The 10,213-nt window shown below is 36.3% G+C and overlaps 2 protein-coding genes across 2 annotated transcripts; one reads left to right on the top strand and one right to left on the bottom strand.

Moving 5' to 3' along the window:
- Positions 1-386: 386 nt before the first annotated feature.
- Teh1 (tipE homolog 1) lies at positions 387-1,827 on the bottom strand. The gene has a single exon (XM_069060340.1). The coding sequence runs from the start codon at positions 1,581-1,583 to the stop codon at positions 786-788; it is 798 nt and encodes a 265-aa protein (XP_068916441.1). The 5' UTR covers positions 1,584-1,827; the 3' UTR covers positions 387-785.
- A 2,617-nt stretch (positions 1,828-4,444) lies between these two features.
- PEK (pancreatic eIF-2alpha kinase) lies at positions 4,445-8,516 on the top strand. The gene is made up of 12 exons (XM_069060454.1): positions 4,445-4,840; positions 4,888-5,008; positions 5,057-5,385; positions 5,439-5,742; positions 5,794-5,968; positions 6,021-6,162; positions 6,304-6,606; positions 6,942-7,082; positions 7,132-7,645; positions 7,693-7,822; positions 7,877-8,070; positions 8,122-8,516. The coding sequence occupies exons 1-12, from the start codon at positions 4,740-4,742 to the stop codon at positions 8,287-8,289; spliced, it is 2,622 nt and encodes an 873-aa protein (XP_068916555.1). The 5' UTR covers positions 4,445-4,739; the 3' UTR covers positions 8,290-8,516.
- The last annotated feature ends 1,697 nt before the right edge of the window (positions 8,517-10,213 follow it).

Genomic DNA, 10,213 nt, shown 5'->3' with positions numbered 1-10,213 from the left:
ATCGTTTCGATGCCGCACCCTGTACAACGACCTTGATTATTTTTATTTCAAAAAATGAATTATCACGAAAATATTTCCATTTGGCTGCTAGGGTGTCGGTTTAAGTTAATTAAATTAACGGTTTTATCGATCGAAAATGTTCGATTAATTAGTAAGTGACGTTTGAGGTCAGTTTAATCGCATTAAAGGATACGGACACGTGAGTCAAGGACTGGCCGTAAATGTGAAGCGCATGCAGTTGGCAATACTTACCTATTGATTAATTTCATGGAAAGGACATGTTCCAGAACTAAGAATTGGAACGGTCGTTTGACTTTGGAGTGGATGGATTTTTTGAGATGATCTAAAAAATTATGAAATAAAAAAATCGGAATAAAAAAATTGCATTTTTTTAATAAATATACTTTAATATAAAATTTAATACAAAATTAACTTCAAACCTGTAGGTAGCATGTACTACAGTTTTGTAGATAACAAAAGCCACACACTTTCAATGAGGTACTACAAAAAATAATGGGTACTCAACATCTGTGTTTTATAAAAATAGTTGTAATTAAAATGTACAGTTGAATGACTATATTAAATCAGTGTAGTTTAAAGCATATACTGAAAGAATATAGATTGAATGTATATAATTTTGCATTTCAGGCATATGTATAAATATTATATGTATTTAGTTGTGGTAAACTGACGTCGATGTGAAGAAACGACTCGATAGCCCGTTGATGTTCTGATTGGGAAGATGGGAGATGGGAAATGGATAAACTGAGGGAGAAGTTGGTTTGTTACATAGGCCTGATCGCCACCAGGTCTGAATGATAGCTGGTGTTGTGTCGTAAATCAACCCCTATACTAATGGAACCATCGCTCAAGTCGTGGATTCGTGGTCGTCGAGTACGTTTGTGATGAGTCGTTGGATGACAACGGCAGTCGCAATGCATGACGCATAATGCCACTGACGTAGCTAAAGTGATCACAAACGGCACCGCAAAGTAATGAATAATAATCGCCACTTGTTCATCTCTCTCGTAGTGGGTCAGCACCACCGTGCGGTTTTCGCGCGAGTGGTAGCAGGGAAAGACAGTCCCTTCCGCCCCGTACGCTTCGGTGAAGTTAACACAAAGAACCGTCGGTGGGTATCCGCATCCCTTAATGTTTACGAGCAGAACGGCGTCGTCAGTCTGATTGTGGGCCTCTTTGGTGTCGTTGTAGCTGACGTAGATATGGGTGCAGTGATATGCATCACTCGTACATCCCTCGCGGCAAGAGCTCCAGGAGCAGTTGGCCAGCCCCGTCAGCTCCTCTCGCCGGGTGGTCACGCAGGTGACGGGCTCCGTGACGAAGTTGGATGCCAACGTGGATATGGCGGGGTCGACGTACAGCGGCACCAGGAAGAGCAGGGACGACCCCGCCGACATGGCCACCACCGCCAGCAGGCTGGTGGAGTAGAACAGGGCCTGCTCCCGACATGATCGACCCCCTATTTGCTTACTCGCCTTCTTTGCGGCCGCTAGCTCTTTGATCTTGCGCTTGCGGAGCTCCTCTTGTTGGTCCAGGAGCAGTTCCGAGCTGCTGCTCCTCATCGTTGTTAGCACTAAGACATCACACGGGAATCGCGATTTTTAACACGGTTCATTATTATCGGCGTTATCGTTACGAATTACAACATTGTGGTTACGACATCTATGACGACGCCTCAGCCAGCCCGAAAGGGACGCTGGATTACCGACGCCTGCGTCCTTTCGCCGCCCTGTTCCACTTGACACTTTTATTAATCATTAATGCCAGCCGAGTCGTTAAATGTTTTTTCGATGTTGGAACTGACCAAAGCCTGTCTTTTATTATTCACAACTCCCGAGGGATTTCGCTCGACCGATTAAAACAAAACCACGATCTCTTCATGCATTTTAATCTAATTCCTTACTTAAAAAACCAATAAATTAATAAATAAACCAACAAAATCTCCAGAGACGGAAACACCTATATTACATCTACAGTTACTTGTTGCAAGTGTCGAAATTGTTTCTTTTTTTTCCTTTTTCATATTTTTTTCACACACCAAATCAACGGATTTTAATTCAGATAGACTTCCTCTAAAGTCAAACCATGCATTCAGTTCCTACATCTACTAAGTAGATACCTACAAATTTGATTTTCCTCTCGAGAAATTCGTTAAATTTCTTTCTCGTAAATATTGTGTAAATGAAACAATAATTCCTTTTCTATTGGTACACGTTTTTTACACGGATTTAAATCCACCAATCAAAATTTATTGCCCGCATTTTTGTTCCAGGACCGAGAGGCGGGGAGACTGCAAAACCAATCATAGCGCAGCTGCATATTTGTATAGTCCTTTTATAAATTATGGATTTTGGCTAAATTTTCATCAGTTATAGTTGTCAGTTGATTACCTAGAATCAGTACCGACCGTAGAGGGATCCCTCTACGGTACTGACTCAGACAATAATTTGTAATAATTTGTGTCAAATGAAACGACATTTTTCTTCGAACTTTCATTTCAGTGTGAGAACAAAGGTTTCGATAGGAATTTTAACATTTCCAAAGTTGTCAACGATCGAGACGAATCAAAATAAAATGTTATCGATATGATATGTAAATACAGGTGTCTCAAAAATGGCGCCCAATCTCTTGAGTGGTTAAGATATTTGAAGAGTTGAGTTAAATTTCGTTGTGATTTTTTTTTCCTTTGGCTAGTTTCCAAGTACATATACAGAATTTAAAGTAAGCAAATGTGGCAACATTTGGCATGCACAATCAACTAAACCAATTCTCCTTTGAGGTCAGTGTTGCCGCTGTTATTTTAGCGTATTTTGGTAGGTCATTACTCTAAAAAGAAGGACTTCTGTGTTGTTCCACTACCCAAATGGGGTCTTGGAAAAATTAAAACAGTAAAGTAATTTATAATTCACCTGTAAAATTTGTTAATAAAGGTGATACATCGCTTTGAAATCAGCATATTTAAGAGTACCTAAGTTGTACAAAATCTATTCTTCCGATCAAACTTTGTATTGAGATTTAACTTACCAGACTTCTATTCTTTAAGATCCTTAGGAGATTGGGCGCCATTTTTGAGACATCCTATATATAAGCTATTCAACAAACTCCCGACATTTTTGACATTTCGATAATCGTTTGAAATTTGGGTCGGCAATAGGATGATTAGGTCTTATGGTCTTATGTAGGTACAGGGTGAGCGAAACTCGATGTCTCAGCTCTATTCATCGAATTTTTTTTCCCAGAAACATACCTATATTTTGGCATATTTAAAAAGAGCTAATTTTTCTGAATAAATTTTGTAAAGAAAAAAATTTGCTGTCTTTTTCCGTTAAAAAATTATAAGCAAATTTCTAAATATCAAAAATTCGCAATCGTCAGGATTTAAACAAGATAACAATTTTTTTTTCTTTACAAAAATTGTTTCTGGGGAACAAATTCGATGACGTCATTACTTCAGTTTCCAAATATGGAAAAATATGCAAATTTGGTTTAAAATGGACCTTACTCAATCCCATCTTTTCAGATTTTTTCTATCGTCTTTCCTTTTTCTTTTAATACAGCTGAAACATCGAGTTTCATTCACCCTGTAGGTTCAGCCAATTAAAATACGTAAATGTTTACTAGATAAAGAAATAAACTAAAAAAATTACATATAAAATTGCAAATAACAGCAAATGTCACGGGAGTTTTCTGAATAAGTTATATGATAATTATTTTTTGACGGTGTAAATACAACGTGTTTTACGCATCGACCGATTTTACGTAAGAGTACGAGCCTGGCGAAGTCTAAACGCAAGTTTTTCCGCAAATGCGTGAACAAGGGGGAAATCTAAAAAACTTCACGGATGTCTAAACTACTTTTTGTTGTCAAAATATGATTTATTACACCTAGGCCCGGTTGCATAAAGCGATGTCAAGTCGTTGTTAAAGTTAACACAATGTCAAGCGATCTGATTGGAGGATATTTAACATTTTATTTGAATCAGCCAATCAAATGGACGGATTTCCGACTTGACGCGTTGTTAGCTGACACGATGTTAACTAAGCTTTATACAACCGGGCCCTAGTTACTCATGAATTTTGCATTTTGAGTTCGTCAGGCTCGTACCTACGTATTCTTACGGGAACGGGGAAACACGTTGTATTTCATGGTCTTCTATAAAGAAAAAAGTGCACGAGATGGCGCCATGTATGCGATAACTCCGACAACTGTAAAGACAACTGTCTCTCTATCGTGTGATATATCTGTAGTACGTCGTACTAGCAGTAAATTAAATATAAATAAATTGAAATTTGGGCAAAACACAACACCAAATGTTAAAATATGCTATTAATAATGATTTCCTTAATTTAATATTAATTTGGTTGTGATAGTTGTAGATTTCCTCACAATCTAACTAACTTAGTTTTATGGGAGAGAAATGTTGACCTTGGATGTGGCGTGAGTTGTGAATCACCTGAGATCCTGATTCCTGAGAAACAAGACATAACATGTCAGACGTGGTGTAAACAGTTGTGTTGACAGTAAATGTTGGTTATTCAATTTTATATTTTGGAAAATCATTCATCTGTTTATTATCGTCGATTAAATAATTAATTTTGTTAGTTATTAACGACCCGTCAATCATGGACAACCCTAGATAGAAGGTACAGGTGTTACACGAACGTGAAACAATTTTTTTGTTAGTTTTTGGAAAAATGAGACAACGACATTTTATACAATGATTTTATTTACATCGATATTCACATTTCTGATTGTGGCCTTTGTACAAGCTCAAGATTATGAAAAACTTCCGAACTGCGTTGATAACTCTGTACCAGGGTATGTTAGATAATTTTATTATGTTCTTTTTCTAACTGTGGTTTTAGGCTGGTTTTAGTCAGCACAATTGATGGAAAATTGTCAGCTGTGACATCTGAAGGTACCCTAAAATGGCAAATTGACACTGATCCTGGACCTTTACTAGTCTCAAACATTCATAATCTAGAGGTAATTTATGGTGTGGATTTGTGAATCACGCTCACTTTTATTTTTTAGTTGACAAACAGTGGTAACTGGATTAGGATAATCCCCTCATTAAGTGGATCATTGTATCGTTTTGATGGTGTCACTATTGATCCAATTTCTATATCAGCAGAATCCTTACTCAGATCATCTTTTAAATATTCAGATGATCTTGTAATAGCTGGGGGACTTGAAGTTAGAACTTATGGAGTAAGATTCCGGACAGGGGAAGTTGTCTACACTTGCTCTTCATTAAATTGTGTAAATAACACAAACAGTGGAAGTGAGATTGATGACATTTTGCTGCTGGAAAGAACGACACAAACAGTTAGAGCTGTTGAGTCAAGATCCGGAAATGAAAGGTAGGTTCTAGGTGAAAATTTAGTAATTTGATTTGTCACATTTGACACCACAGGTGGAACTTCAGTGTGGGTCAAGTTAACATACAATCAACACACATAAGCTGTATAGATCCAACTACAAATCTTTTTAATTGGAACCTTACAGCTATAATACCAGATGGACTGTTGATAGCTTCTAATTATGGAAATAATGTGAAAACAACCTGGCAGTATCATTTTCCATCTCCAATAGTGAGAGTGTGGAAATGGAATGGTTACAAACTGTCAGAAATTGACTTGTTTGAAATGAAGGTCAAGAAGGATTCAGGTGAAACACAAATGTCACCTGCTATATATATAGGAATGCATAAAAAACAGGTTTGTGCTTAACTGATTTTTTTTAAACATTTTTTATGTATAAAATTTTAGCTGTATATTCATGAATCATATGCTGTACAAAATAGAGTGAGCGCTTTAGGTGCAGGAATAACAGAAACGCGAAGTTTAGGGAAGATTCCATGGAAGCCAATTTCTGCATCTGGACTGTTGACTGAAGATGATTCGACATCAATATCGGTTTTGTACAGTTCTGAATATGTGAATGGTGAAGATGTTCATGTTAAAAAATGATAAGTGTATTTATGGCGTGATTTTAGGCAACGGATATTATTTGTATAGTGATGAAGTTGGAAAACAAAAAAATAATGTTTTGTGTGAGAACAACAACACACTAAAATTTCCTTCGTTTGCTGGAGATTCAAAAGCTGGTACATTTGGATGGTTTCTCTCATTGTGGTGGTATGTATTCAACATTATGCCATTTAATATGTAATACCATGTCAAAACTAGACAAGGTATAAATGCTTTTATATACCTTGTTCAAAGTAAATATGACCATATTTCAATTAACGCCCAGTTATTTTGTTATTTTCTTTTCAGGAAAGAAGCGTTAGTCGCTCTATTTACAATGTCTGTGGTGTTCAATCTGATGTTCCGATCGTTTTCGCGCCGCCACCATCAGAAACAAGTGATTTTCGTGGATCGCCCCATAGAAGTATCATCCAAAGATTCCTCTTCTGAGAGAGTGTCAGAGTCGTCAGATTCCACGTTTAGTTCGAGATATGTGAACGACTTCGATACGTTGCAATGTTTAGGAAAAGGTGGTTTTGGGGTCGTTTTCGAAGTCAAACAAAAAATCGACGAGTGCCATTATGCAATCAAACGAATTGTGTTACCTTACGAGTAAGTAGATGGTGTTGCGTCTATTATGTGCTAATAGCGGTGGTCAGTTCCTTTATTTGTAAATAGATTTGTTTGTGCTTTAATTAGATTGTAAATAGTTTCTAATTTGTTAATAATAAGTCACTTAACCAACACACACACACAGAGAGAAATTACGGTTGTCAATAATATGACATTTGTAAAGTCAAAGCCTACTGTTTTCATTTATTTGAGAAACTAAATGGGAACAGGGGATTTAAAGATTTTTAAACTGATTGTATTAGGATATTTTTTTGGCCCTTTCGCTTTTCAATCAATGTTGCGTTTGAATAATTACAGTACATGGAAAATTGTAGGGAAAGTAAACGAGACGCGGTCATGAGAGAAGTCAAAGCTTTAGCTAAGTTGGAACATCATAACATCGTCAGATATTTCAATTCATGGGTGGAGAAACCACCGTATGGCTGGCAAGAACTGTATGACAGCAACTGGATAAAGTAAGTCTCTCTGTTAGTCCTACGTTCATAATAAAATGTTCACTTTTAGAGAAACTAATGAACTGTTTAGTGACAACACAACCACTCACAATACAGTTTCTTTTTCCCATCAAAACAATTCATTCCGCGTAGGCCAACGCACGACCTCCAGCGCCCCCAGCGGCTACACAATGCGCAGTGAGAGTAAAAGTAATGATTCGTTTATTGTTTTTGAAAATAGTGACGACGAAGAGGAAGAAAACGAGACTTCTGTTTTAAGAAGTAATCAGAGAAGCAAAAGAACTGAGTCGGTTTCATATGACGAGTCTCACAGTTCTGCGAGCCCCATCAACTGGCGCAAACCGAGCAGACGTTATCACGTGTTAACTGAGACGTCTCCCACTGTAAAAAATCAACCAGCTTTTCTATACATTCAGATGCAGCTGTGTCAGAAGCACAGTTTGAAGGAGTGGCTGGTGGAGAATCGAAACCGCAATTTTGCAGACATTTTACACATATTTAAGCAAATTGTGTCGGCTGTGGAGTACGTGCATTTGCAAGGTTTGATACATCGAGATTTGAAGGTAAATTAAGAAAAATGTTTAGCTGTATTTCTAACTTGCGTTCGTAGCCCAGCAACATCTTTTTTTCGTTGGATGGCCAGATCAAAGTCGGAGATTTTGGACTGGTCAAAGATGAAGAAGAATCTCGTGACGCCTCCAACGGACTAAATTCGTTAAGAGGCCACACTAAAGAAGTTGGTAAGAGCAGACAGGGACTCTGATTGACACATTCATTACACAGATATTCTCCAGGTACTCGACTATATATGAGTCCAGAACAATTAAGCGGACAAAAGTACAATTACAAAGTTGATATTTATTCATTAGGATTAATCTTCTTTGAACTGTTGGTTTATTTTTCTACTGATATGGAAAGAATTCGAACTATGACTGACATAAGGAATAATAAATTTCCGAAAAATTTCGTTGAGCAATATGCTGAAGAGGTACAATTTGTTAGTGGTAATGTGACGATAATTTGATTTTTATTTTTTCAGTATAATTTACTCACCATGATGCTTTGCCAGCTGCCTGAGAAGAGACTTACTACTTTCGGGATACGGGCAAGGCCGCCATTAAATTGCTGTGATAGTGATTACAACAAGGTCTATGATTTTGAATTACCAAAACCGACCAAAATGACAGGAGTAATACATTCAAAATAATCATTTAAAAGTTTCAATAAATGATAGTGAGGGCATCTTTTACTTTTTTTTTCATTAATCTCAAGTAATTATAGTTCAATGATTTAGGTTTCAAGTACCTTAAAAAAACTACTTATTAAGTTCCTTCTGTGAGAAAATTATAATTTATACTATTTATAGGAATCATACATTCCAACTTAAGTCATTATTTATACTTTTTCTTTATCAATAAAATTAGTTATACTGATTGTGTTGTTATTTTAAATTGATGGGAAATTGTAAGTAAACAAATTTTTCCCCTATTCAGATTTATGGAGAACTATTAAGAACTATAATTTTTAGCTCTTGAGATAAAAAAATGTATTTAACGTGTGATACAAAGTAATTATTTTATTATTGATGCGCAAAAATTGTAAAAATTGTAGAACTTATCACATTATAAAATATATGTAAACGTTCGTTTTTATCTCATTACATTATCCCTCTACGCATTACATAAAGTATTAAGAGATGACAATACAATAATAGTTATTTTTAGGCACCCTTAATGAAAAAGGTAATTTTACGTACTCCCAAACGGACGAAAAGTAACTCTTTTTCTGACGCTGCCCGTGGCGCCATCTGTTGGTCTGTTTAGTAAGTTAACGAGTAAACCGACCGAAAACAAATGAATATTTGTCCGAAAAAGTGTTGTCTCGTTGATTTCTGGCGCTTATTTGGTGCATAATAAGAAAATTAACGTTCATATAACCGATAGGAACAGCGATAGTGATGAAGAATAGCGAAAGTGATGAATATACAGGTGTCTTCAAATTCGCGAATTCCGAATTCAGAGCGTGCTAGGGAAGGATTATTCTAAATGATTGTGGCCCATGTTTTTACATTTGTGCCGCTTTCATGTGAACTGTCACTGTCAATTTCGTCGCTGTCACTGTCATTTTTTAGGTGAAAAGTGCGGTGATGAAATTTTTATTTATTTTTGTTAAATTAACGATTGAATCCAGAAATATTGAATTGTTTTGCAATCAATTTTAAAAATATTGAGTTGTTTTGCACCCAATTTAACTTCCGTGTGTGAACGGTGTGTATACTCCGTGCTCCGTACTCTGGTAGATTGCACGTTTTTTGACAGAAGACAGACACAGAAACCGGTTTGGCGGGAATTAATCTGCAGGGATACAATGGTTTTCTACATAACGTGAAACAATTGAGATGGAGAGTTTAGTATTTTTCACTGCTTTATGTTTTGGAACTAGAATTTAAAAACGTGCAATCCACAGGTGCAATCTATCACCGTACGGAGTTTACCACAGAACAACTCTCACTCACTACTCACACTCACAACTACTCACTTATTCAGAATCATTTTGATGTTTTTTTATGTGGAGCGGCAACCATAAATTTTACAATTTACATTCAGTTTTCACTCCTACTTCGACTACAATCATTTAGAATTTTAGAATAACCTGTACTTAGAAAAAAAAATTCGCTCTTCGTGAAAAACACATAAGCACTTTAATTTAAGAGCTACGTTGCCATTCCATTTTTAAGAAAAATCACAAAAATTTAAGATTTTTTACTCCAAAGCACGGTAGAGAATAATATAAGGTAAAACGACGAAGCGCCAAGCAGTGACTCTCGAGTGGTAGACGATCGTGTTAGAAAGAGACGGAAAAGGTAGTGCTGCAGCGGCTCACTAATTTCGGCGTGTAAATTAATATAAAAACACCAAACAAGGATTAGAGAGTTCTTGAATACGTTTACTGGTAGTACCATAACGTTAAACGACATTATAAACCAATAAGATGACTTAAATAGTGATGTATCTAGGCAATTAACCTTTTAACATTTAACGTAAATACGGCAAACGTATTTCAAAAAGACTGTATTAATTAATGGTACCTTGCATGCCTATTAATTATTCATTGTTATTGAATCTCGTAAT

The sequence above is a fragment of the Tenebrio molitor genome, chromosome X (assembly GCF_963966145.1).
Source record: "Tenebrio molitor chromosome X, icTenMoli1.1, whole genome shotgun sequence".
In the NCBI taxonomy this organism is placed as follows: Eukaryota; Metazoa; Arthropoda; class Insecta; order Coleoptera; family Tenebrionidae; genus Tenebrio; species Tenebrio molitor.
Note: the sequence above shows the minus strand (reverse complement) of the source record. Positions and strands in the feature narration are given on the sequence as shown.

Bases quoted from the DNA above. Each gene is read 5' to 3' on its own strand.
- Teh1 (XM_069060340.1), bottom strand. From the start codon at position 1,583: ATGAGGAGCAGCAGCTCGGAACTGCTCCTGGACCAACAAGAGGAGCTC.
- PEK (XM_069060454.1), top strand. From the start codon at position 4,740: ATGATTTTATTTACATCGATATTCACATTTCTGATTGTGGCCTTTGTA. The intron at 5,969-6,020 runs GTGAAGATGTTC...GCGTGATTTTAG, and splicing joins CAGTTCTGAATATGTGAATG to GCAACGGATATTATTTGTAT. The intron at 8,071-8,121 runs GTACAATTTGTT...TTATTTTTTCAG, and splicing joins TTGAGCAATATGCTGAAGAG to TATAATTTACTCACCATGAT.